Source organism: Urocampus carinirostris, chromosome 3 (genome assembly GCF_059441175.1).
Source record: "Urocampus carinirostris isolate Australia breed hairy pipefish chromosome 3, RoL_Ucar_1.0, whole genome shotgun sequence".
NCBI classification, from domain to species: domain Eukaryota; kingdom Metazoa; phylum Chordata; class Actinopteri; order Syngnathiformes; family Syngnathidae; genus Urocampus; species Urocampus carinirostris.
In genome coordinates, this window is record NC_142351.1 from 51,654,562 (window position 1) to 51,682,379 (window position 27,818).

The following is a 27,818-nucleotide window of genomic DNA, read 5'->3' on the forward strand; positions in this document are numbered from 1 at the left end:
TTTATATCTGTGTGTGCGTGTGTGTGCGTGCATACGGGTACAGATGTAACAGGTCAAAAACGTGGTGGGCGGGTTCAAATGACTAATATATATGCATACCATGCGGAGGGAGTAAACCAGTGTATGCTGTCGGTCCTCTCTGCTGATGAAGCGTTGCATGGCACAGCAAGTCACCCCTTGTTGTGCTGTGGGCTTAATGCTCAGTGTCAGGTTGGGAAGAGCAAAGGGGAATGGATGTTTCATGAATGTGAGTGTGTTTTTGACTCTAGCCACCTCCCACTAGGGGGATATGGCTTTGGTATATAGATAGATAGATAGATAGATAGATAGATAGATAGATAGATAGATAGATAGATAGATAGATAGATAGATAGATAGATAGATAGATAGATAGATAGATAGATAGATAGATAGATAGATAGATAGATAGATAGATAGATAGATAGATAGATAGATAGATAGATAGATAGATAGATAAATAGATAGATAGATAGATAGATAGATAGGTAGGTAGGTAGGTAGGTAGGTAGGTAGGTAGGTAGGCAGGCAGGCAGGCAGGTAGGTAGGTAGGTAGGTAGGTAGATATGTGTATGTGGTTGTACACTCTAAGGTTTATAACTTGTCAATCAAGCCAGCCAACTCATCCTTTGCTGTCGTTTGTGTCGCAGCTGCAGCCGGAGCAGCTGGATTGCGGCGCGGCCCACCTGCAGCACCCACTGGCCCTGCGGAGGCCCCTCCGGGCGCTTCCTCTCTTGCAGTCCATTGGCCTGAGCTCCGTGGCAGCCGACGAGGTTCTCAACCACACCGTGCTCTTCCTGGGAACGTCCAACGGTCGACTCCGCAAGGTGAGTGTCCCTGTTCGAGGATCCCCCGGCAGCAAAGTCCTCCAAAGCAAAATCTAAAATGACACCCTCGCTACCAACCAGTTTGCTGCACGCCGCTGAACTCAACAAATTGTGTTTGAACGCATTGATTTGTTAGCAGACGCTGATTTTGATGGCTTGAGGCCGCTCACGACAAGGTGAGAAGCTCCGTGACAAAATCCATGTCGACATGCTGTCCCTTTGTTCAGCAAATCCCTGTGAGGTTTTATACCTAAGGTGACGTTGCTAGGAAATGACAGCGACCCATGACTGCTGAGCTATTTTTAGAACTAGCCCTCAGGCGATTCACACGCTTTTTGAGGGCTACCGAAGGCCTGTGGGCAAAATGATGTGTGTTCGCTAAAAATGATGATGATGAGGAATCAAAATGAAAGCCAAGGAGAATCAGCCCCATTTCGGCCCCTTCTGATGATTCTAGGGACTCGCTGAGTGTCTCCGACCTCGCAAAGATAATCCTGACTGATGAATTTATCATGTCTGCTGTACTCGAGAAGGAGTCGCCCAATCGGAAGAGCATTGGGGCCGCGTTCATTGTAAATCAGGCATATTCAATGATTCGTGTGTATTTGCTGCGAGAAAAAGAGAAGAACCTAGTGGAAATTGATATTCAGCCAGGATTCATCTTGAAGGACTGTAATACCTCGCTACTTCACACTTCACACCTTAGTGCATCACGGTTGAAAAATATTCTGCGATCCATTTTCCCCAATCCAGAATTGCTACAACGGGGATCCGCAGAAGGCACTATTGTCGGGAGGCGTGCCGTTCTGGCTTGCCTAAAATGAAATGCACGGTTGTGTTTGGGATTTGTTATCAACGCTTGACTTTTTCCTGAGAGCAAGCGCCAGCAAAGGCCTTTTTTTTTATTTCGGGCCTTTGAACCATTGTGGCCCGCCTTCACTGTTGTAGGCAAGATCCATTATTCCAGTCCACTATCACTGGGAGCCGAGAGAGCAAATTTGTGTCATGCGTAGTGGCCTTTTCATTCTGTTCTTTCCGCTTAAAATCAGCAGTACTCATAAAGCATTACATTATCACCGGACAACTATTGTTGTGAGGGGTGCTGGGAGAGTGCTTGTTAAAAATGGGGTGAATGGTTTGAGGTCCTCTAAGATGTTGAAAGTACAATATTTTCTCTATTAAGTAACAATGTCCAATTGAGTCGAAATAGCCTTTATAGAAAACATTCTAATGCGCCTATCTGCTTTTATTGTACTTTTACCAAAGGTATTCCGGCTGCGGAACACATTAGGCTTGAAGAAAAGGCTTAAGGGAAAGGAGGGGGGTTTGACTTTATACTCGTCACCACAGTTTTTGTTAGTGTAGCATTAAAATGGTGAAAGTAAGAAAACGCCTGTTTCAAGAACAGCCCAAATGCCAACCCAAACCCCCCTAAAAATGGGTTCATTGGAGCGCATCTCAGAAATGCACATACTTGCACACGCCACAAAAGGGGCTTGACAGAGGCTGCAATTATTACCTAATCCACGCCACTTTTGAGATACTGTATGTTCTTTTCATTTTAACGACACACACCACACCATTTTTAAGTATGTTTTCATTTTTAATTAGGTCTCAAACAGTTTGCAGAACTTCCCGCCTGCCCTTTTCTTTGTCGGAAAATTCTTTTGACTCCAGAGTGGATTGGTTTGTGTGGAGGACTGTGCATTTCAAACCTAGGCCTCAGTGATGGCCCTCATTGATGTGTCGTTCTCGAAGGACCAGTTCTATGAGCCACCTTTTGAGAGTAAACAACAGGAGCTGGCACCGCTCCAATCAAGAGTCGAGATACTTTTTTTCTCTTGCCATTGGTCAATATGCATGTTCTTTTAAAGGGAATCTGAAGTACATTGTTGACTTTAAATTTGTTGAGTATAAAAAGGTTCCTGTGTTTTTCACGGATAGTATGTTTTACATAACAAGTGTAAACTTTATTCTTATATTTCATAGTTTATTTGATGTTGCACTGAAACGTCAATAGTTTTAATTAACATTATGTTGTGTGTTTTTCAAAGATTCTGAGTTGCTTGACATCAAAGTTGCTTAGTATAGGAAAGTTCAAAGCTTTAATGAGTTACAGTTCACTATTGAGTGAAAAAAGGAATGCTATTATAAATTCGTAGAATAATATATTTTAGACTGCATTACTGACCCTTAACTAACGTTATCTTATGCCATTTGGGAAAGCCAACTTGAAATCTTAAATCTTAAACTAAACCAACAGCCTTATTGACACCCATGTTATGCTACAAGGGGCCTTGAGATTTGCTTGTGATGGCCTCCAGGCCTATTTCTGACCTTGGTAAATAGGAACGGTGAAATATAATTGGTTAAATGCCTTTATATGAAAGCACACATCTGGAAGCAGTGCAACCAGAGGGGAAAGGGTTAACGGAAGCTGAAAGACAATTTGGAATTATTTTTTTATGTATTCATGGACAAAGTATAATTACATCACATGATTACGATATTTTTTAGGTCAACAGAGAATGCCTTGAAGGCCCTAACGGCCCACCCCTGGTTTGCAGGGTTTGTTACTTGTGCCACACAACAAACTAAACATTCTTGACTGATATCCTGTTGAGTTTTGGCATCTCACTAAGTTTGGGAATCAGACGAACGCTTCTAGTCGGCTCCTGAAAAAATTCTGTCTTGACGTGATGATATTGTCACTGTTGCCCTTAGGGCCGGTCAGCGAGGTCAAAGGTTAATTAGCTTAGCTGCATTATGATGGTAAATTGTTTTAGGGACCTTCAAGGTTCCCCAGAGAACTACTTTGAGAAGCCCCACCCTGTCAGGGGGGCACTTGTCGCTCTTTTCCAAGGTTTGGCTTTGCGTCTGAAGCTCCTCCGAAGCATATTCAGGTCCGCGCCAGCCAAGGTCATGCTTCCCCCCGAAGATATTTCAAAATGTCGCAAGCTCGGAAAGCAAAGTTAGGGAGTCAAGGCTGGCGGTACAACAAGGCAACTCGCCCACTTACACATGTGAGGTGTTTGCATATCAACAGGATGGATATAAATCACGATGGTTATTTCACATGCCTACCTACCGTAACACAATAAATCGGTACCAATCCATAAATCTCCTGTGAGAAAATGTGTCCTTTTTAAACCTTCATGAGCTGTTACCCTTGAAAAGTCGCTGAGCCCTGACTGACCCCTGATGACTAAATGAAAAAGTGGGGGGACCGGGGGGAGGATGGTTTGGGATGCATTTACTCCGAGGACGCCTGGAGGGTGGTTTGTTGCCGAGCTTAATGGCGCAGTTATCGGGCGTAATGTTATTGTGGCTACGACACTAACAAAACACGGTCAGGGGCAGCAGGGGCACAGATTAAGTTAAGGCTACTCATGGAGAGGGTCTTTTTCTAATCAAGTCAGCCCAAAAAGGCTCACCCCACCTGCGACCCTCTTGCGAAAGAGATCCAACCGCTAACCCGTACATCCACTGCCCCCCTTGCTGCCGTAGGCCGGCTCAGAACTTGTAGCCATTTTCATGTGAACCAACAATTGTGCGAAACAAAGTCTGTTCTAGAAAACAAAGCTGTGAATACTCTGATTTTCCTTTGTATAATCAAACAGGAGTCGACTCATATTTATATATTTGAAGGACAGACTTCTTCTTCCTTCGCATGTTCAAATCAACATCCAGGTCACGGGAAAAGAAGAGTAAAAACATGTGCCGTGGTGAACAGTTTAATTCAAGTTTTTATTAAAAATGAAATAATTATGTAAATAAAAGAGAATATTCTGGGATTGTAAGTACAAAACAAGGCTGTGTGGTTTCACAAGTACACTTTCAAAATGGCTGACAATCGTCTATAAACAAAATAGATGGAACATGTCAGCCTGTGACAAAAAAAAAAAAAAATCACACTACCGTTCATAAGTTTGGGTTGCTTAGAAATTGCCATTCTTGGACAAAAGCAAAGTTTAGAGGATCATGTTTCTTGTCAAATACAAATCGTTATTTTTTAACCTTCACACTGTCTGGATAATACTTTCTATTTATTTCAAACTATTTCGATTATTAAAAAAAGGGTTAGTTTTTATGGAAAACACACTATTGTCCGGGTGACCCCAAACTTTTGAACAATGATGAAAGTCCGTGGAAAATGACTAAATTCCAGCTTTACACCAATCCTTTGTCCACACTGGTTGATACTTGGATTGGAGACCGCCTGGGAATTCCAGGTGCTAGAAGTTTGTTCTTCCCGTGCCTGCGTGGTTTTTTTCCGGGCACGCAGGTTTCTTCCCACATTCTGGAAATCATGCATGGCCGGTTTGTTGACAGGTTTAAATGGTCCTTAGGTATCAATGAGTATCTGTATGGTTGTATGTCTCTGTGTGCCCTGTGACTGGCTGGCAAGCAGTTTAGGGTGTCCAGAGATAGCTGGGATGGGCTCCAGCAACCCTGTGACCCAAGTCAGGACAAGCGTTGCAGATAATGGATGGACGGATTATTTTCGGAAAAGTACTATGTGTTTAATGCCGCTTTTGAGCCAGGTCATAAAAATATTGTCAGACAACGAACCAATCCATGGTACACAAAGGGTTACCAACTACTGATGTAGAGAACACTATACATGTTTGATTTGACTTGAAAGTGGGTAGTTGCAGTACAATCACCCAGCCCCTCTCAGTGTCAATATACTGTTATAATTGTTGAACATTGTTTTCGTGCAGGTGACGCTCACACCGAACATGACGACACTCAGCCAGCGGACGCTGAAGCTTCCAGCCAGTGAGCCCGTCCACCACGTCATGACCTTCGACCCCAACGACAGGACCTACCTTTATGTCATGACCTCACACCACGTGAGACAATGGTTGTTTCTCTTGTGGGGTGGTCCTTTTGTCTTTATGGCGTTTTTTGTGTTTGTGCCCAAACAGATGCTGCGTGTTAAAGTGGCTCAATGCGACCAGTGGACCAGCTGTGGCGAGTGTTTGGCAGCCGGCGATGCCCACTGCGGATGGTGCACTTTGGAGAACAGGTAGGAACGCACCTTTTTGGATAACCGCCAAACAAAGGCTGGGTTTGAACTGCAGGCACATTCCTCCCTTAAAACAAAATCAATATTGTGTTTTGCTCCAATCGCCTGTCTGTGAGCCTTCCGAAATGGCTGGGTACGCACAACCATGACGATCCGTATATTTAATTTTCTCAGCCAGGCTTGTGATGGTAAAACAATTAACATTTATCAATTTGTTTGTGGAGGTAAACATGGAAGTGAACAGTGTATCCTGGTTTTAATAATTCAATTTGAATCAATTCATGTGTACTGAGTGACAAAAATACAATTGGGGAAAATATATTGATCCTTGTCAATTTTGTTTTGTAAACACATGTAAAGATAACATCTGTCTAGCTATATTACAAATATGACCATAATTGACATAATTATGCATCATGTTTCAATAAGGGATATGTTTAACTCAAAGACTTTTGTTCAAAAGAATTTTTGAAGACTGTTGATAAATATCGTATATGTGTATGTCAGTGGCGGGCTTTGCATTTCACACCTAAGGCTTTAGTGGTGCTAATTTCTATCAATCAACCCTCAATAACTATTCTATGGCTATGGCACAACTATTGCAGCTACAGCTACGACACATTTAAGAGCAATCAATAATAATGTATCCATAGAAAATTGCAATATCCTTTAAGAATGAAGCCATATTTTATTGACAAAGAATCCTTTTTATTCGTGCACAAATTCCATCCTCTTTTCTTTCCTCAGGAAAAATTCAACGCGTTTGTTTCAGTTCCATCAAGAAGTTCTTTTCTATCATCCTCAAAGCTAATGCTGAAAGTCCTGTATTTCTGGCATACGTTTTACTTTGGTTTAGGGCTGAAAATGTCTGTTCGACAGAAGCCGTGGACATGCTAATATTTTTTTTCATCTTTTTGTGGTGATATTTCCATTATCACCCTGTAGCCAATACTTTTTGGGAAACCAATGACGTTTCCCAAGGCCCGCTAGCTGGCGCTGCCTCACTAATACTAAATCTGATTGGCTAAATCAATAGCTTTATCTGCACTATAAGGCTCTGGGTAGAGATCTGGAAATAAGTAATGACTGAAATGTGGTTGGTTGAATTAGGGAACTCCAAAGTTGTGCCCGCGCGCACCACTTTGCCCCTTCAGGACAGCTGAGGTGCCAGCAATCCTGTTATTAAAATTGCCCACCAGTGCTGGTCATTGTGATTTTTCTAGTAAAATTAATTTTTCGGGGGTTGACTGAGTCTATTAAACCTTTTTTTCCAATAATTAACCTGGTAATAACATAGTAAAGCATAGTAATAGCCTGATAATTTGCTATTTTAGAAATGCAAATCAAACTGAGTGCCCTTTACGCTAATTAGTAACAAAAAGTAGCTTCCAGCTTGAAAAAGGTTGGAGACCCCTGGGTTAAATGCTTTAATATAAGAACACACATTTGAAAGCAGCTCAACCAGCGGAAAAGCAAGGATTAGAAGCTGACAGACAATTTGAAATTATTCAATAAATATTTATGAACAAAATAAAACATGTTTCATATATTTTTAAGCTAGCAGAGAATGCCTTGCTGGCCCTGATGGCCCACCACTGGTGTATTAAACTTATATCACGTATCAGATCTAAGACCACATATGAAAACAACCAAGATCACATTCAAGACTTTCAGAATTGGGCAGTTTTTACAGCCATGAAAACAAACAAGTCACATATATGTCACATTGGGCTAAAAAAATCGATCTAGGTCGCATTTGCCTGCAGTGTGAACCGAGCTAAAGTGTGGAAGGGGCACCAACATCTCGAAAGGGCTGCGCCACGGGAAGCTCAGTGCATGTGCGCTCTCTGTGGAACGAGTGCCACGTCGTCTTTCTCTCGCTTGACTGCCTCCCTCTTCGTCTTCCTCCCCAGCGGCGCTTCGCTCCGAATTCATGAATCGTCGTGTGTCCTCTTCAGACTCATTTTGTGCTTTCTCGGGATGCAGCTAGTACGGGGTCTCCACGGGAGGTCACCTTGTCCCGCGGCATGCAGATAATGCGAGCCGGCTGTTTGGTTTCATTGTTGTCGTTCAACACAAATGAGAGGCCGTTTGAGAAGTAGATCATACTTGCTCTCACATTATATTCTCATTCATGCACAACTAAACTCTCAGACACAGTCATACCCATGCATAATCACTACTATACTATACTCTCCCATTTTTTACATACTACTACACTCTTGCACACATTCTATTAAACTCTCTGTTGTAAAACAGTATACTTTTACACACATACTACTATACTCCCACACACACTACTATAGACATTAACTCACACTATTATACTCTCTCACACACTATTATCATTTCTCACAAACAGTAGTCTCATTAAAATTTGTATGATTTTAGTTTTTTACACACCTAGCGAAATGATCGCCTCACCTCTCAGTGTTGTTTTACTTTGATTACTTTTGGTAACCAAGGCGATGCACACCGATCTTTGTGTATATGTTGCATAGTTCCACATCAAACTGGAGTCCCTCCAAGTATAGTAGTATGTGTGAGAGAGTTTACCGGTAAATGTGTAAGATTATAGTTATATGTGTGTGACAGCCTAGTATTGTTTGTATGATTGAATAGAGATATGAGTTAGAGAGTATACTAGTGTGTGTATGAGATTATAGTTTCTAAAACATATGAGAATATTGTGGAGTATGAGAGTATAGTGTTATATTTGAGAGAAGCTAGGAATGTGAGTCAGGGTTTGGGAGTAACGTAATATGTATAACGGCATTACATAAAGAGGACACAAAAAAATGTAATAGTATTCCGTAACAGTTGCAGAGAAAAAGACGGAATCAAATTACAGGTACATTTAGTTAAAGTAAAGTTTACTTTGCACGATGACAGTTTTATCTAAAAATATATTTATATATACAAAATGCACCGATAGACGAATTATGTCTAGCATAATTTCCAACACTGACGCTTGAGAGAGATAAGGCGCACACACAACGTGCATGCGCGTCCTTATCTGTTGTGCAGATTGTACAGACGGCCAATTCATACACTGCGTTGCAGGTAAAGGCGTGTTTATTTTTGTTTGTATTTTAGTTCTCCTTCAATATAGCACTCCTTTTGTTGAAATGGCCTGAGCTTGCTGTTTTGTGATAGCAGAGCAGTTGCACACTAGTAATGTGTTCAGGGACAATTAATGAATAGGATTCTTTTTTTTATTTTTATTTTGCAGTTAAACGGTGTTCGAAATCACTTTACAATCAGTGTATTGTTATATTGTGAGAATGTTTTAGTTAGCCTAGTAAATCTGAACCTTGTCAAGAGGTTTGGCATCCCCACTTCAAACCAATACAACTTGAACTTGGACACAAAACATCCTGGAGTTTATTGGAAGATTAAAAAGTGAACATTTGGTTTGTTTGAAACAATATTTGATTCGTAATGTGCTGTTAATGTGAACTTAAAACAGATCATATTGTGTCTGCCGAGTGAAAAGGAAAGTTCCATTTTTGCTTAATAAATTATACTATGTGATTAAACTTAAAGCACTTTTTGTGTGAGTACAAGCAACTACCTGAAATTGGGTTCCTTCGATTCTTTTTCTAGGTTACATTGTTCATTTATTCCAAATGTGGTGTCTGTCTCTTCAAAATATTCGACTTGCTGACGCCATCTTCTGGCCTTCATCATCAAGCTGCTTGTGAGGCAATTGGATGTACGTGGCTTGAATAAACTCTTCTTTTTGATATTTTTGGGGGCTTGGGGTGGCATTTGGACAGTATTTGAAATAGTCACTTTCTTACTTTCACCATTTTCATCTTAGGATAAAACTAAACTACCAGCAAAAGTTTAAAATCACTCTACAACCACCCTTCCCCCGCCTCCTTTTTCCGAGCCTAATATGCTCCGTGGCCGGACAATGATTATAAAGTACGATAAAAGAAGATAGGCGCGGTGAGGAAAAAAAAATAAGAATCCTTAACTCAGTTGGGCATTGCTTCCACATAGTTAATAAAGAATATATTTAATTTTATTTTTGTTCAAGGACACCTCAAACTACCTCCTTCAAATTAAAATTTAATTTTATTTCTATTATGTTTATTTGTTTTTTTATTAAAGTATTTGGTATTGGAGTGATTCCAAAATAATTGAAAATTACATTACTGCAATATTTTGCTATTCAGATGACGTTACTGATTACATCTTTCAACAAGTAACTCGTAACTGTTTCGGAATACATTTTTAAGGTAACCCTTACAACCCAGATGAGAGTCAAGTAGTATGGATGAGAGAGTATGGTCGTGTGTGTATGGGGGTATCGTACTATGTGTGAGAGAATACAGCAGTGTGTGTATGAGGGTATATTAGTCTGTGTTAGAGAATATGGTAGTGTGTAGGAGAGTATTTAGTATGTATAAAAGAGTATAGTAGTGACTGTGCATAGGTGTGACTGTGTCTGTGTAAGAATACAGAAGTGCATTTTTGAGAGTATGGTGTTATATTAGGTTTACTTCTTTAACGGCTTCTCATAAACGCACACGTGATCACACGTTATGTATGTTATTTGGTGACGCAGTGAGGCAGCTTTCGGAATGCAGACTTTGGCAAGCAGTCTGTGTTGTCGCCGGGTGCCCCAAGGATGGGTTGCCATGGTGACACCAGTCACCCATTGTCAAGGTTGTTGCTACAAAGTGACAGGTCGGCTATGAGTAGCGCAGGATAGCTCGAGCACCAAAAGCAATGGTTGGAATCACTCACACGTTCTCCAACGAGACCGAGGAAGATGAATATGATGATGATGTTAATTGTTAATGGCAGAGATAGGGTTCGTACACCTTTTTTATGGCCGAATTGCAAACCAGCCATGTTTTCCAAACTGGGAAGAGAGCAGCCAATGTATTTCTGGGTGGTGTTGATAACCCTCTGTAAAGTTGTTCTATCTGCTCCTGTTTTCATCGTATAATTTGTCGACACTGACTTGTTGGCCCTGCCTGTATTTCAGATGCAGCATGCAGCAGGAGTGCGCCCAGGGACTTCTGGCACGGGCGTGGATCGCCCTGGGCGACGGCCCGCGGCAGTGTCCTTCCGTCACCTTGACGCCGCCAGAAATTAGCATGGCTGCCGACATCAGGGTACGCTCTTATGCTTTTTTTCTACAAATCCTTGTGCGAGTCCAAAAGCACTCCAAAGCTCTGCAACCAAATGGCCTTGTCACTTCAGGATGTGGGCATCTTGATCAATGGTATGGTCCCTGACCTGGTGGGCTTCCGAGTAGAGTGCCGATACGGGCCAGGGCTGCGCACGGCCGCTACCTTGCACCTAGGCCGTGGTCCCGCTCAGATCCAGACCTGTCCACTCCTCCCTCGGGATATGTACCAGCCCATTCCATCGGGCGCAGGTCAGAGCGTCCGTCAGCACGTTTGTCTTTTTGAATTGTCTTTAAATTGATATGTGCTTCCTTCTGGTTTTGCAGATCATGTGCCTGTCTCAGTGGAAATCCAAGTCAATGGCACGTCCGTGGTGTCCGGAAGCTTCGTCCTGTACAATTGTGAGCAGACGGGAGCCATCAACCCCGAAACCTCGTGAGTCAATTCATCCATCTGGCGTTTGAGTTGCTTGTCAAGGGGAAACCTTGTCACCATGTCCGAGAAGGTTCTGTAGGCCAGCTTCTATACCATTTCACATAAAATTAATGCAAGCTTGATCAAATGAATGTAGATGCATGTTGCCTGTGTGAGTGATGACATTTTTGACAAAAGGAGCATTTTGGCTGGATCCTCACATTGTAATTGTCGACGAATTTTGATTGCCAAGACGTGGTTATAGAGTTTATTTGAAATAATCTGGTTGAGGTTTGCATCAGGATAACGGTTATTTGTGTTGGTTAGCAGCAGTGACATGTGCGGAGGTTCTTGTCTGGTGAGGCACCGTCAGAGTTACAAGTAATTGAACCTACATTTAATTTATTATTTGATTGGCAGAGCAAGAAATCAATGAATAAACCGTAGCATAGAAAAAACATATTTGATTGTTTGACCTTGACGTATAAATGAGGTTTATGTGCTGCCTGTTTTGAATTAAAGCGTCAATAGATAGCTGATCACCCATTCTGAAAAAAGTCCATGCAATGAGAAAATAGCTTGCTTTGCTGTTAGCTTGCTAAAATGATTACCAATTCCATTGTTCGGGGCGGAGGTGTGCACCAAATCAGAATCCTTGGTTTCACTATCGCCCTCTGCCATGAGGCAAGAGCATTGCATGCCTCAGTGTGTGTCTGCTGATGCTCAGCACAGTAATATGTCACATATTATATTAATAATATTTATAATGTGAAAGTTCAGGCATTCTAAAAAAATAAAATCCAAAAATTGTGAAGTTTAATGAGAAAGACCTTTAACAATGAATAAATATAACCATTCAATATTTTTTAATCACCTGCCCCCTCTCACTGGACATCATTGGTTACCAGTCAGAAAAGGACTGGCAAAGGCATGATGTCAATGAATGTGCTTAAACTGACTTAAAGGACACATACCCTGTGATTGTAGGACATTTTACACTAAATTATCATTAACGGACTGTTAAAACTAACCTTTGAAACAGTGGGGACACCTTGTATTATACATTGAGACATTTTGTTGCCAGCAGTTTCTCAAAAAAATCTTACTCATTGTTCCTGAAAACCTCGCCACCCCCAGGCAAAACAGTCATTCTACGCTGAACTTGTGGTGAGTTCAAAGACTCGTAGTCGAATATCTCAAATATTCAAGGAAAAAGCCCTCTTTGTTCCATGTGCTTCATCTCCATGGACTTCTTTACAATAATGTTTGAGCTCCAATTGATATACCCTAAGTGTTTTACCATCAGGTGAATGGAAGAGAAAATAAACTCCCTGGGTCCCTGACGGAAATTTCATATATGGGTTATCGGAGCAATACACCAGGTTGAGTGGGTTTTTAGTCGAGATTTAGAATTTTGAAACAATCAAAATCTCCCCAAAGTTTTTCCAGCTGGTTATATCTCCTTTAAGTACAAGGATCTGTTTCTGTGTGTGTGTGTGTGTGTGTGTGTGTGTGTGTGTGTGTGTTTGTGGGTGTGTGTGTGTGTGTGTGTGTGTGAGTGTTTTCGCTCAGTCGTCCCCCATCTTTTCAAAGTGTACTCGATAGCAGCCGGAGCCTAACATTCCTCCGATTACTCCCGACAAAGATGAGCACCTACACTCCCCTCAATCACACACACAAACTTGGAAGCACACACTGCCGCTCTTTTTCTTTTCTCCTAAGCAAACACTCAAGCTGTTTTGCTTGTGCACCGAGGTCTCAGATTTTGGCACCTCCTTATTGTTTCTGGCTTTGTAGCATGGCGTCCGCTTTCACTCGTCTGGTCCAGTCAGAGCTGCTCTCAGGCCCATGAAAGCGATCGTTTCCCTCAAACAAGCAACCCCCCCCGCCACCCTTGAGAGAGAAGTGATTGAGGATGTGTGTATAACTGCCGTATTCACCAAGAGGGCAAGCTTTGTGTATTTAGGGTGCCGCGCGCCTGCTGAAGGCTTGCAAACAGCTTCATTGGGGCTTTGACCTTTAGTGATGAGCCCAGCTTCCACATGTTGCTGAGCTCAAGTACTCCCACAACAGACCGTGGACAATTCTACTCTGCAAGAATCGCGTGGAAGAATTTGACCTTTTCTAGTCCCGTTTGAAATCGGGGCTGAGATTGTGAGCTGGCAACTGCTCCCCTGGATGAAAGTGCTTCTTGAATCCTGACTAGAAGCTCGAATAGGCAAGCAGGAACATTTAGCGCGTTTTTACTTGTGGGAAGTGTTGCTTGAATATGTCGGAACAAATGTTTTAATGTTTTAATTGATTTTTCCCAAGACAGTGAAAAATAAGAAAAATCTGTTTTTCACCAAACATGTCACAGTTAAATCAAAAAGTGCCATCCTGATGATGCAAAATAATTCACAATATGATCAAAGTCAAAGAATATAAAAACAAAAATAATTAATATCTCATCTCATCTCATCAGCCGTACCGCTTATCCTCATTAGGGTCGCGGGGGGGCTGGAGCCCATCCCAACCATCTCCGGGCAGTGGGCAGGGGACACCCTGAACTGGTTGCCAGCCAATCGTAGGGCACACAGGGACAGACAACTCATTCGCTCATTCACACCTAGGGACAATTTGGACCGGCCAATTCACCTGAAATGCATGTTTTTGGAACGTGGGAGGAAACCGGAGTGCCCGGAGGAAACCCACGCAAGCACGGGGAGAACATACAAACTCCGCACAGGAAGTCTGGAGCTGGATTTGAACCCACGACAGGTTCCCATGACATGAACTGTGCCGCCGTGCTGCCCAAAATAATTAATATTTAAATTTAAAATAAAATAAATGACTGAATTAAAAATGTAGAAGAAGAAGGTAGAATGAACATTTTTTTTTCACACTAACTTTGCACCGCTGCTTTGAACAATTGTCCATTCAGGACATTGGCCAGAAGCACTGCCTATCCCATGCTAAAAACATTACCGGGGACCCCTCTCACCCCCATCATGGACTGTTCACTCTGCTAGCCTCTGGGAAGAGGTACTGCAGTGTGCGGTGCAGGACCACCAGGCTCCGCAATAGTCTAGTCCCCCTGGCCATTAGACTGTTAAATGGTCAATCTAACATATAGTTAACTTAAATCTAAACGGCTGCTAATCTGACTTTTGCACTACTGGCAGTTTTTTTTATAGCTTGCCACTCCTTGCACATTGCTCTCTGCACTATTGTAATTACAGCGTTATTGTTACAGTGTTAATGTTACTGTGTACCTGACTTGTTAACCTGACTGCCCATTTTGCGCATCTGGTTAGCTACTCTTCTTGCACTATCGGCACTATGGTAAAATACTATACGTAGCCAAAATACAATACAACATTATTTATATCTGTACATTCAAGGAAACTGTGGGGGTCAGATGTATCGACATTTCGTTCTGTATACACGTGTACTAGAATGACAATAAAGTAGATCTGAATCTGAATCTGAATGAATCTGAATCTTATCAATGAATAGATCTAACAGAGAGCGCTAAGTCACAGGCACCATAGTTTCAGTATCCATGTATCACACACAGAGCAAAACAAACAACTGCGAGTGACTCTAGTCTCTATGCCTGATAGCATAGCCCTATTATTTCTCTCTTATTATGCAAACTTATCTCAAAAGACAGCAGAAAAGTGTCTCCATTTTTATATACAAGGTTATATTCATTGAATCAATGTGTCCAAAGATGCTAACAACCTTGTAATGTTGGCAATCTATGAGGAGGTTGTGAGCCCTGAATCAACTTCACATAAAAATGGATTCAGTTTTGTCAGCTCTGACGGACTCTTCCTGCAAATGTATGCAGGGTATTTACATTTTATTGTTTTCCCTTCTAAAAGACCTTATTAAGTTTTATATAAGTGTCACGTCACTCTTAATTTTTTGGGCGTATCTAATGCCATAAAAGAACCACTGTTTTCCTTAGGCTGTTGTTCTATCTATCTATCTATCTATCTATCTATCTATCTATCTATCTATCTATCTATCTATCTATCTATCTATCTATCTATCTATCTATCTATCTATCTATCTATCTATCTATCTATCTATCTATCTATCTATCTATCTATCTATCTATCTATCTATCTATCTACCTTGGTCATATCCCTCAAGAGGGGTGACCGAAAGCAAGACAAACACATACAATAACAAAGAAAATAAAAAAGGGAAAAAAATAGCAAAAACACGCACAAACATTTTTGGACCATGGCCAACCCAAATGCCCATATACCCAAACAAGTTAGGCACCTAAGTTGGTCATGCTTTCGTCCCTCCAGATGAAACGGGACACAAAAAAGCGGCCATGTCACTCAGGTCAGGGTGACACAACACACTCTTTTGGGGCCCGACAGCTTTCACTGGTCTACCCCTGCCGCATCATACAGGTGCCCTGCCCATCCTTTAGAACGTGTCCTGTTGTTCGATAATTAAAATAGGTCACTCAGTATGTTGTCACCATAACATGACTTTTCTAGCTATAATCTAACACTGTCCTAGCAAATAACTTGATAAGTTCATAACCTATGGCACAACAAACTCATTCTGGATTTTTTTGAGGGGTGTCTAGGCTTTTATTCCTTGGTCATATACAAAATTACGGTGGCAGGGAGGAGCTATCCGTCATGGAGCAAGGCTCATAGGGTGCTGTGTTATAACCGATCCAACAGCAGCGTAAACGTCAAATTAAAACTTACTGTAGAACAAATAACTTTGTTCCGGGTTCCATCAATCATCTTCATGTTGAGTTGAACCGGAGGGCGACCGTACGCCTTTATCCTCTTCAAACACTTCTCCAAATTTGTTTTTTGTTGAGCAAAAAGGGACAAATCATTCTGGATACCTCTGATCAATGTTAAAAGTGCCCCAGACACACCGTTGAACCATTTTTGATACAAAACACTCTACTTACAAATGTTTCGGGTTACAAAGCTACTCCGAGAACTAAATAAGTTTGTAAGTGGAGGAACCACTGTATAAGGGTGTGAATCACATGTGCTTCAAAGATGGACGACCTAAATCGGTAGCTACTGGCTGTCGTCCTCACGTTCTGATTGGCAGATAACAAGCACTGTCGGATCTAATAATAAGGAATGTACAAGAACTTTTTTCTTACCGATAATTGATAAAATCCTGTTTCTGTAGGCCAACAAATGACTTTTTAAACAGAATGCTACATTTAATTATTTTCTCTTAAAAACAAACACAAATCCAATTATTTTAATGCTTTATTTTTGTTGACAAAAACAGTACTATAAAATTATACAGCTCTGGTTGACTTGTCTCGAAAAAATAGTGTTGGCAAGACAAGAGCCTGACTTTATCAATGAATCGATCAATCTGTATTTTGTTTGGCAACAAAACATCATAACAATAATGATAAAGTATTGTTATGACCATCATGTTGCCAACATATAGAAATGGCTGAAAGTGCATGGGAACATAATAATGGGTGTGGTCATTATGAAAAAAAAATCACTTACATCCTTTATACAAATGCTCCAAACCTAATTGAAAATAGATGTACAAATGTTGATACATGGGGATCTATATCGAGCATACAAAAATGTTGGCCGATAACAGCAGTGGATGTCAATCAAAGCGGCACACATGGAGCAAATTAATGACAGCAAGAACTTGCCAAAGGAGTACAAAGCATTAAAATATGTACACTGCACTACTACAAATGTCTAATACAGAAAACTAACACATTATGTCACGATTAGGACACTCTTTTGTGGACTTCAAGGAGTGTAGCCAAGCTGTCAATCTTGATTAAATCACGGTTTATGCAGAAACACATGCAGGGGTGTGAAAAAAAAAATATATATATATTGTACAGCATAATCGCTAAAAAATACAACACGCACTGTCCTTACTAACATTTAGAAGCCCATATAATAACGACAATGCTGCACACTTCTTGAGCTGCTGGTGAAAGGAGCTCTCCCGAGCCTCACCATATTTTGGAGAGCTGGAGAGGAGACACAAGCAAGTTGTGCTACAACTTCTGGAGAATTAAGAACTTAAATGCTTAGAATCTTTCTAACAATTAGAGGCTGATGATTGAAAATTATAACATGGCTCCAATTGACTACTGATTTTTTTTACTATCAGGCTGATACCTACTATCCTTTGTATTTTAAAATTAGAATTGTCTTTATTGTCAGTAATAACAACGTGGATTACAAAGTAGGTGTGACACTCCAGGATAAACAGGTGAAAAAGACTTAAAAGAGGAAAAATAAGTTAACAGAGAATGTCAGGATAAATAGTCAAAATAATTACAAGGAGGCGCTTGGAGAATGGCCAAATTTATAAGTGCATCAGAGTAAGTGCAATCAGAAGTAATGCAACCTATTTCTAAGATAAGTCAAGAAATATTCTATGAATACTCTTTTTCTATACATAGGCAAGATAAATCTTTTTTCATCCAACTTGTGCTGATGGCCCTGGAGAAGAACTCTCTCTAAGACATTTTGGCGTTTTTTTTCCAATCACTATTGGCCCGATAATTATTGTGTGTCACTAGTTCCAATGGAAAGTCTGTCGTGTTTATATTAAGTCCGTGCAGTGCGGCCATAGCGATGCCAAAAAAAGATAAATGGATAGCTAGTTTTACATGTATATGTATTTAAATATGTTTGTTTACTCATACGACATCTTTGGTGCCCTTATCCTTTCAAAGTTAAGTGTCAATTAAAATAATGTTCATCACGATTTTTCGACAAACATAGGTCATTGAGATGGGGCTTATTACAGCACTAATTATGAAGTGTTTTCATTATATTTACTTTTAAAAAGTGAGATAAATAACATGGTAAAAACATAAATTTTTTTGGGTGATAAACAAGACATTACCGAATTGGTTTTGCACAAAATCGGTGCATTGGGCAGTTGAATTGGCTAGTACATTTCAAACATCTGTAGGCTGGGCACAAACATTCATTCATTCTTTCATGCTGCCATTTTCTGAAAAAAAAAAAAACAAAAACAAACAAACAAAAAAAAGGAGATTTTGCACTTCCTGTTGCTTATTTTTGGCCCACCTATCTTTCAAATTTATTATGATAACATGCAGTATTTTATATTTGAGGACGTGTTTGCTCAACCATTGGATGAATGGAGGACTTTTGTTGTTACTGCACATGTGCAAGGAATGAGCAACAAAATAAGACTTGGCTGTCCAAGAACCATCAAGAAGCAATGATGAAACAGAGGGAGCCGGATAGAAGGACAGTTGGCACTCGCCACATGACAGCATCCCAATATGGCAATGAACAGGATCTTATGAGGGAGTTTGCACTCCCATTTTGCCCACCAAGTGTCAATGATAAAAAAAAATGGCCTGGGCTTTAGCACATCCCTGATCTCATCTGTTTTTTTGTAGCGTACGTGTCATCATCAAGCACAAAGGTCAAAGCGTGAAACAAGAGCTCTAAGGAGGCTGTCTTCTTCCGAATCATTCCTACCACACAAATTGACAATTTTGGATGAGACATTATCTCTGTTCCCCTGACACATTTACACACATTTACACGTCAGTCTCTTCAATTTGAAAATGTAGCCACAGTGTCGCTATAACTTGGAGGTGCTACCTTTCCCAGCGCGGGACATCTGTCCGCTCATGGAGGCAAAAGTCACACCACACACCAACGCATGCACACACCGCAATGTGGAGTGAGGCACACACTTGTCAGAAAAGCAATCAGACACAAACCAGCAGCTTGAAGGTGTTGACAGAAACACTTCGCACATCCCAAAACGGTCTGCGTCTTTCCTCCGCTAGGACAGCGATCAACACAAGGTGTGGTGTCCACAGGGAAAGTCTTTCTTCTCAAATCAGCTGGATTTCCAGCCCGGTTAGCAAATAAAGGCGACGGGAATATCTTGGGTGCCCATGTTGCGGTGAGGAGATCAAAAAGACAACTGGTTGGTGTCTCAGAAGTCCACACGCAACAATAGGCAAAACGTGACTATTGGTTACAATTATGGTGCATTCATGGCCCCTCTAGCTTCAGTCCAACAGTATTGACGCTCTGCTCAAACACCCCTCAACTTGTTTTTTCGTTTTCCAATGACTTTTATTGTAAAAATGTATGCGGTTCATTTTCAGAATCTTTTTATTTTTAAATTGCAAATCTGTATGTGAATGGATCCATATCACGGGCCAAGCCAAAAAAAAAGCTAGCCAATCATACTACAGGCACAGCACACATGTTATTCATCAGTTGCTTGGCAGAGCAAGAAAGCAATATTTAAGTGTAGCATTGAAAACAACATTTTTTGCCTTACCTTTACTTATAAATTAAATCTGTCTGCTGCTCTTATTGAACAAAAGCATCAATAGATAAAAGAAAGGGCTGTGGTATGAAAAAAGTCCGTGGAATGGAAAAATATATTAGATGGCTTGACTTTCTTTTAGCTTGCTAGTATTATCTCCAATTCTATTGTTTGGGGCTGAGGTGTGCTACAAATCAAAATCCTTGGTCTTACTCTCAACCTTTGCCGTGAAGCAAAAGAATTGCGTGCCTCACTCTGCATCTGCAGACGCTGAGTACAGTAATACGTTACATACTAATTGTATGAATTGAAATTAATTACTCTCTCTTCCATGGTCTCTTCCTCTATTTTGCTCTCTCTTGTTCTTTCAACCGTAGCGCCAACCAAGTACGTTGACCTTTAAATACTTAAAAAGACTTAAAACACTACAGTGGGACTTTGCGTTTTGCATGTAATTCCTTTTACCTACACGCACTGTAATTGTCCCTGCATTTGCAAATAAACGGCTCACAATACGAAACCTGGCTCGGCTGCTGCTTTCCAGTTCCTCAGATAAATGCTCACATCATGCAAATATTTGCAAAAACGGTTAAGAAAGTACCCTGTAATAAAAACACATACAGATACTAGCTCTCAAATGTAGCGAGGTCAAAATTTAGGTAGATTAGATTAAAATTAGATTAGGATTAGATAAAGAATTATATTAATAGTAGGAATAAATTCAGATTAGATTGAAATTAGATTAAGATTATTTTAAGATTAGATCAACATCAGCACAAGATTAGATCAAGAGTAGATATACAGTAGATCTACAGTAGATGTAGAGAAGGTTAAAAGTAAATGAGGAGTAGATTAGATTAAGAGTGAATTAGAATTAGCTTTAGATATTCTACCACATCTGACAGCCGAATGTCAGCGCTTGTGAGAACTGAAGAAAAAAGGCCTTGTACTTGATTTGTAGCAGCACATTGCTCTCAGTGGGGACATGATTTGTTTTGCTGACATTGACCTTTTGACTATGAGCGTTAAAAGTGTTAAATCACAGACATCTTTTGACTAATTTCCACCTCCAATTTTTTTATTTAATGGTTGATTTTTGTCGTTGTTTTTCAATTGGAAGGAGTCAATCAGTTGGCAAGCTTACTTTGTGGAACAAAATGAGGGGAGCGAAAGAGGTCTGAGTGACCCCTAACCTCTGTGTTTGTTCTCTACAGTTGCATGAGCTGCCTAAGTGCCGCCTGGAAGTGCTACTGGGACCAAGACGAGCATCGATGCGTCTCACCAGACCAGACTGAGAATACAAGCACCCTTCTGGAGGTATGTGGTGCTTCCTGCCTCAGGGAGCTAAAGCCATTGGACCAGAATGCTCTGTCATCTCCGTGGAGGCTTAATATTTAAGGGCCCTTAGTTAGTGCTTGAGCCTACAGAAATGTTAGCGAGGCGTAGGAAGCAACATTGCGCATGGTCCAGTTACACAAGCCTTGCAGACTCCAGTGACTTTGATCCTGCTCTGTGATGTTAGCTAACCTGATGGATGACACGAGTGCTCCTGCTTCTTCGCTTTGTAAGCCTTCAAACATTTGCTGTTTTGGAGATTAGGTTAATAGCTTAGCAGAAACCTTGACAGTCAATCTGGTGGGTTTAATTTGTGATCTACCTGAGCTGGTGGCGGAAGCTAGAGTGCCACTTCATGAATCAAAAGAGTGGAATAAGCGCGAGGCAGGTGGCAGATATGATAATTTATCCTGCCATTTGATTGCAACATTTCAGCAGAGTCCAAAAACATACACAAAAATCCAATTATTTGGATATTTCCATATATTGGACCCACATCTTTTTTGGGATATTAGTATGAAAAGTGAGTGTCTTCTCTTTATATATGTATGGTTATGTCTGTGTGAGTGGGTGAGTGTGGAATCTACAAGCTGAGCGAAAGATAGCATACGTAATAAACACACTATAGAAGCATATGATACAATAAATAGATGTACATGTAGGCATGACATGCCGTATTAAGAAGCTGGTATCACAAAGTTGTAATCAATTAATCTCAATTCAACAAGACAAGTTATGGCCGCCAATGCTAGCATTAGTGCACACTTAGATAGCAGTAGTATTCAGGCTTCATGACAAAATGGTAATGCTCTTTACTTCTCTTGGGCAGTCAACCTATTTAAGGGAAGAAAACTTCAACACTCCTTAATCTACTGACAAGTCTCTTTAACTACGCAATGTAAGTACAGAAAATGTCCTTTCTCCCCTCTCATTCGACTGCAGCACGTAAATCTGAAATTGTCTCAATCTAGGATCAGGAAATGCCTGCCTGAAAACATAAAAAATTATTTTATACATTTGCCGTCTTGTTTTGGCGCGCTTAAAGACGATCTGTGTCTTGCCAAAGGGAGCACACTTGCTAATAAGTCTTTGTGCCTCGAGGAGCACGAAATGCGTGGGGCACACTGGTTGCTATAAGTTTAACTGGGCAAGTTTGGAGCTCAAAGACTTCTTGAAACACGTGGGCTTTGGTGCGAGTTGGTTTCCGTCCTGCAGATTCTGCTTTAAGGTCGAGCGTGTTATTGCAATCCCTCAACATCTTTCTATTTGAGACCATTGTTGCCTGGGCCCCCTGTTTCCTTCTTGACAAAAACAGGACAGGGGTCTTTGGCTGTGCGGATGCGCTCAGCCCGACAATTGTCTTTGCTCAGCGTCCTATGTCACTTCCTGTCCACAGAACGCCGCTTCCTGTCCCAAGCTACTACCCGCAGAAGTCCCTCCGTCGGCATCGGGGGCTGCCCAGGACTTGGTGGTATCGCTGACTAACATCCATGAGGTAGCCGTCTCACACATTCACAAAGGCACACACATGTTCCTAGTTTGCGGTTGGAGTCCTTCCAACATACATGTTGTCAACATTGCATCCATGAAGCAGAAGCAGATGTGGTCTTGGCCTCCAGCTGATTGCGGCTCTGTTGGATCTTTTTTTCCTATGCAAGCTTACAGAATACACACAGAAATTACGCTTGGAGAACATAAAACAAGAACAGTGGAGCTCTGGCATCCGCATGTCGACCAGATTCTGACCCTTGTCCAAATGCTGCCGTCATTTCGTATCACATTCAAGACACCCCCACATAGAAAAGCAAGCATTGTTGGACCTTTGCTTTACCTGGTTGGCGTCTGGCAGTCCCTTTCCTGGGGTGTTGCTATGACGACAGATCGGCAGCTATACACAAGTAGACACTTACAAACACTCAGCGAGGTCCTCTGGGGCAACCATCAACGTTTTTACGCCTGCTAGGTTTCATATCGAACATTGTCATCACGTCAACAGGGAGTTGAATATGTGTCACTTTGTCTCTACAAATTGCAGAAGTTTCTGGAGTTTGTGGGAGTGAAATTGGATTCAGTTTTTGCTGCCAAGCACAACTTGGTTGACCCTCGGGTGCCACGACACAGCTTAAACAAACCAGGATCATTTTTACAGCAGGTTTTCTTTTTCTATAAAAGAAAGTGAACTCAAATCACAATTTAAACAAGTTGACAGTATAAATATGATTGTGCTATTATTATCAGGCCCAAGTAGTTCTTCAAGACAAATTGCTGATTTCTGTCACATGTTGGAGGCGTGAAGAAACATGTGGGACACTTAAAGACAGGGGTGGGGAAAATGTTGGTTCATAGCGCTATGAAAATAAGATAATGGGACCTTTTTAATCGTTGAGCGCCATATAAAATTCAAGTAAAACCGCCTAACCTCTGTCGTAAAGATGTGACTAAAGACTACAAGAGAAGGATACGACTGTATTTACCTTCAGCTCTGGACATCTTTTGCAGTTCATAACGTGGGAATCGTGCGGTCTTTTTTTTTTTATCCTTAATTCCATTGACTAGCTGTGAAAATGTAATGTTTTTGTTATCTAGAAACATAATCTTCAAAGTTGTAAGGCGATTGCTGAAAATATAGCGTTATTTTCATGCATATTTTTCCGTGCAAATGTTCATGTGTTAACTCAACAAACAACAAAACATATCCAGGTATGCTAGATGGCGTACGTTACTCTCACATGTGTATTCTATTTATGATAATTATAATTATTACATATAATAGCAATCATTTATTGGCTTAGAGACGCAGGAAAAATGTTTAGAAAATCAAATTTAAGTATTCGCTTTAAGACCTTAAAGGTGGAAAAACAGCGCTTCGGCCTCTAATTATTGAAACCAATGGCGCCATCAGCGGGAGGCCAGGGGGACACACACCCACAAACCCCCCTATAAATTCGTTGGCCACCCCGCTTGCCAGTATATTGTTGGATTCTTGTAGCATCAGTAATGGTTTAAGTTTTGCTAAGCCAACATTTTGATTGGCTCGATCTGGCCACCCCTATAGAGGTGCCACTGTTTGAAAAGCAGTATTGCACTTGACCCCTAATCAATGACCAACTTGCCTATTCTTAGGAGGTGACAGGTTTGAATTTGGATTTTTAGCATTTCCTCCCAGCTTCACCGTAGACTCAAATTAAATCTGAAGTGTGAATGGTCGTCTGTGTGTGTGACCAACACCGTCAGCCACCATTCCAAGAAGGACTAGGAGAGGAGAAAATTCTGTTGGCGTTCCTGCTGACATTAAACCTTCATCAGTTGCGCCTCTCGCTGTTGGTTTTAGGGAGAGGAGCTGGAGTGCGACTTTGGGACAGTCCAGCGCTACCCAGCCATTTGGTTGAACACGTCCACTGTCAAATGCAGCGCTGTGACGGTAAGTTTATTCTCCCTGTAATGGGACTATGAGCGTGCCTGGCCTCTGTTTGCGGATGCCCTTAGGACAGCTAACCATCTTTGTTTCGCTGCAGCTGTCCACCAATCAGAAGAACAGTGTTTACCAGCTCAACCTGAGGAGGAGGCACCACCTTGGCGAAGGCGTCTTAGTGGACAGCCCCAAACCCATTCAAGGTAGAACAGTAGTTAGCTTGTCACCACTCTTAAGCAAAAGTATTCGGCAAGCGTTGATGTTAATTGCACCTTTTCAAGTTGCCACCTAAGCGACCACATTGCACTTGACCTGTGGAAAAACAATTGCACTCATTTCTACGTACCATTTTTTTAAAAATCTCGATTCTGTGAGACGACCTGCATCAGGCTGCTATTCTCAGTTAATTATAGTACTTTGTGCAGCACATCATCTGACAGCTGGCTGGTGTTTGCTGCCAGCCTATCATCAACCGCTATCTAATTATGCATAATGACGCGGGGCAACGGATGTCACGGTGAAGCCTTTACATGCCTCGTTCAGTTGCGAATGCATTCGGATCTCCATGGCAACCAAGCCGGTACCCGAAGGTAACTGTGGCCTTGTGAAATCAAGCACTAATCTCAAGTGTTTCCCAGACATGATGAGTCTAGAATATTCTCAAAAGTTGTCCAAAAACAATACCTCTTTTTCACTGTGTCAGTGATGCAAATTCTATCAATCTATCTACATTATACATGCTTATGTACATACATGGATATCACTCTTTTTTAACTATCGTTTGCCAGTCACACCCATACCTAGATTACACTCTTGCATCCATTAAATTGACCGACCTCAAATCCAGATTATGTTTCACCCAATCCATTCAACCGTATTCGGGCCTTTCTCTTGTTCTACTTCCCATCACTTCTGCACTCCAAATACCCTTTACCCATTCTTTGTATAGGTCCAACCCATCTCAGAACATTCTCATTAACCCTTTCAAAAAGCTCCCTAACCATACCAGTTATTCCCCTTACTCCCTCATTTCTTAACCTATCAACATTTAATTTCAAATACATTTAACCTCTTATGTTCATTTACTTTCAAACACACGCCTCTGAGCTATACATCACTGTTGGTACCACCACACCTTCATACAATCCTCTCCTTGTATCTATTCACATATCTCTACATTTGAACAATCTGTTTAGCACACCTTTTGCCTTGCATCCTTCACTCACCCTCTTCTTCACATCCTCCTCAAAACCCTCACCTGCTGCCACATATCAAATACTTTAAACCATCTCCCTCCAGCAAATTTACACCATTCAAAATCTCTAATCCACCTACCTCACCATCTCTTGGACACCTCAATACCTTACTCTTGTCTGCATTCACCTTGAGCTTTTTTCTCTTACACACTCTATCCAACTCCAATACCAAAGCACTCAGTCCTGTTACAGAGTAAGCCACCAAAGCAGTGTCATTTGCAAACAACAGCTGACTTACATGCAACCTACCCTCACACACTATACATGCTTTCCCTGCTCTTACATGCACCTCACGCACCACTCCATCCACATACACATTGAACAGCCAAGGTGACATGAGACACCTTTGCCTTAAACCCACTCTTACTCAAAACCACTCGCTCATTTGACTCCCCACTCTCACACAAGCTCTACAAGCTTTGCATAGCATGCAGCAACCTGCCACCCACCCATATAGCATCAACACTTGCCACAATGCCTCTCAATCTATCCTGTCGTATGCTTTCTCTAAATCCATAAATGCCCAACACACATCGCTTCCTTACTCTGTTGGCTTTTCCCTTTTTACTTCGTGAACCCTATTTTCAAACCATCTTAGTCGTGATTCACCATGGCGTCTGTCAGTCACTGTCTTCTGATTGGCTGACATTAGTTGTTGTGATGATTAGCTCCATTGCGTTTGTGCCATATGATTGGTAAGTGCCTGTATTTTCTCTGTCACTTCCTTTAGCCTCTTATTTATTTTTATTTTTTTTAAACGGCAAAACTGCCTCTACCCGCTTACTACTATTCTGCAAAGATCTTAATGACATGATGTAATGAATGCAACACAGAGCGAATTCTTTGTCTGGTTGCTTGTTTAATCTTAAAATGTTGTCCCCGAGGCTAAATACTTTCATTCGCTTGACTACACTTCACTGTGGCTCTCTCACTCTTTGTTCCTCTCATATTGTGCTCTGTTCCGCATAGCAATCAAGTAAATAATTAAATGATAAATTGATCACAGTATCATCTAATATGAACAAGCAAAAGTAATTTGACATGTTACACATGAGTTGCATTTGTGTTCTTTTAATGAGCCAATTCAATAATTAAAACAAACGTAACATCCATTTACTTGGTTAACAGTTAACAAAACTGGCTGTCTAGGGCTGATGCCAGCCTAGAAATGTGGCCCCAAACCTGTAGGAGGGTAAAGAGGCATACTGTATATGTATGCTTCTCTCCCACTTTTTTCCGTTGCTCATATTTTGCGTTTCTCCAAAAAACACAATTCGTCCAACTTTGGCCGCAACATGGGTGGCCTCAAAATAGTTGTTGTTCTCTAGTTGTATTTTTTTTAAGTGCACCTTTAGAACCAACAAACATACTGAAGCAATTATTCGTCTCTGCAACGGGCTAATGAAAAGAACTGATGTGTTTGTGACGCATCTCGTGCTCTAAGAGCTTATGACAGGAAATTCAAACATCCGAGTCAGCCATGGTGCATTATTGATGGTCTTGGGTCTGACAAAAACTTTGCAAAAGCATCTTCAAGGCTAGCGCGAGATGTTGTTTTTCTGAGGAAGACGACGATGTTATATAGATGCAAGTCTAATTAGGATTGGTGCTAAAGATTAGGTTTGATTAAGCCAATGAGTCTTCTCATACTCAAGTTTTGCTCAAGTGAGCTGCTTGACACCCTAGTTAAATGGGTAATGTTAATAAATCATCCAGTCACCTCGGGTAAAAAAGTGTACAAAGAGAAACCTGATAAGAGAACTCAAAATGTGTGCCTGGGACTTGCAGTGGAGGTGTACAACTGCGGCGTGGGCAGTGAGGACTGTTCACAGTGCTGGGGTCGTGAGGACCAAGGCCACCTCTGTGGCTGGTGCCAAAACAGTTGCCGACTGAGGGACGAGTGTCAGACCATCCAACGTCAATGCCCAGCACCAGAGATCTACAAGGTAAGATAGTGATCTGCTGCAATACGAGTTGTTTGTGTCGGGTGAGGCAGTGTCGGATTTGTTGATAAATGAACCCACATCTTATTCATCATTTGATTGGCAGAACAAGAAAATAATCTAT

At 41.2% G+C, this 27,818-nt stretch overlaps 1 protein-coding gene across 1 annotated transcript in view; it reads left to right on the top strand.

The window, feature by feature from the left end:
- plxnd1 (plexin D1) overlaps positions 1-27,818 on the top strand; it is a 71,775-nt gene that overhangs the window by 8,243 nt on the left and 35,714 nt on the right. Inside the window, exons 2-12 of the mRNA XM_088332311.1 lie at positions 669-845; positions 5,570-5,701; positions 5,777-5,877; positions 10,880-11,009; positions 11,098-11,275; positions 11,351-11,459; positions 20,963-21,065; positions 22,480-22,578; positions 24,415-24,504; positions 24,599-24,698; positions 27,540-27,697. Of these exons, the coding sequence (XP_088188437.1) occupies positions 669-845; positions 5,570-5,701; positions 5,777-5,877; positions 10,880-11,009; positions 11,098-11,275; positions 11,351-11,459; positions 20,963-21,065; positions 22,480-22,578; positions 24,415-24,504; positions 24,599-24,698; positions 27,540-27,697 (1,377 nt within the window). The remainder of the gene's footprint in view (positions 1-668; positions 846-5,569; positions 5,702-5,776; positions 5,878-10,879; positions 11,010-11,097; positions 11,276-11,350; positions 11,460-20,962; positions 21,066-22,479; positions 22,579-24,414; positions 24,505-24,598; positions 24,699-27,539; positions 27,698-27,818) is intronic.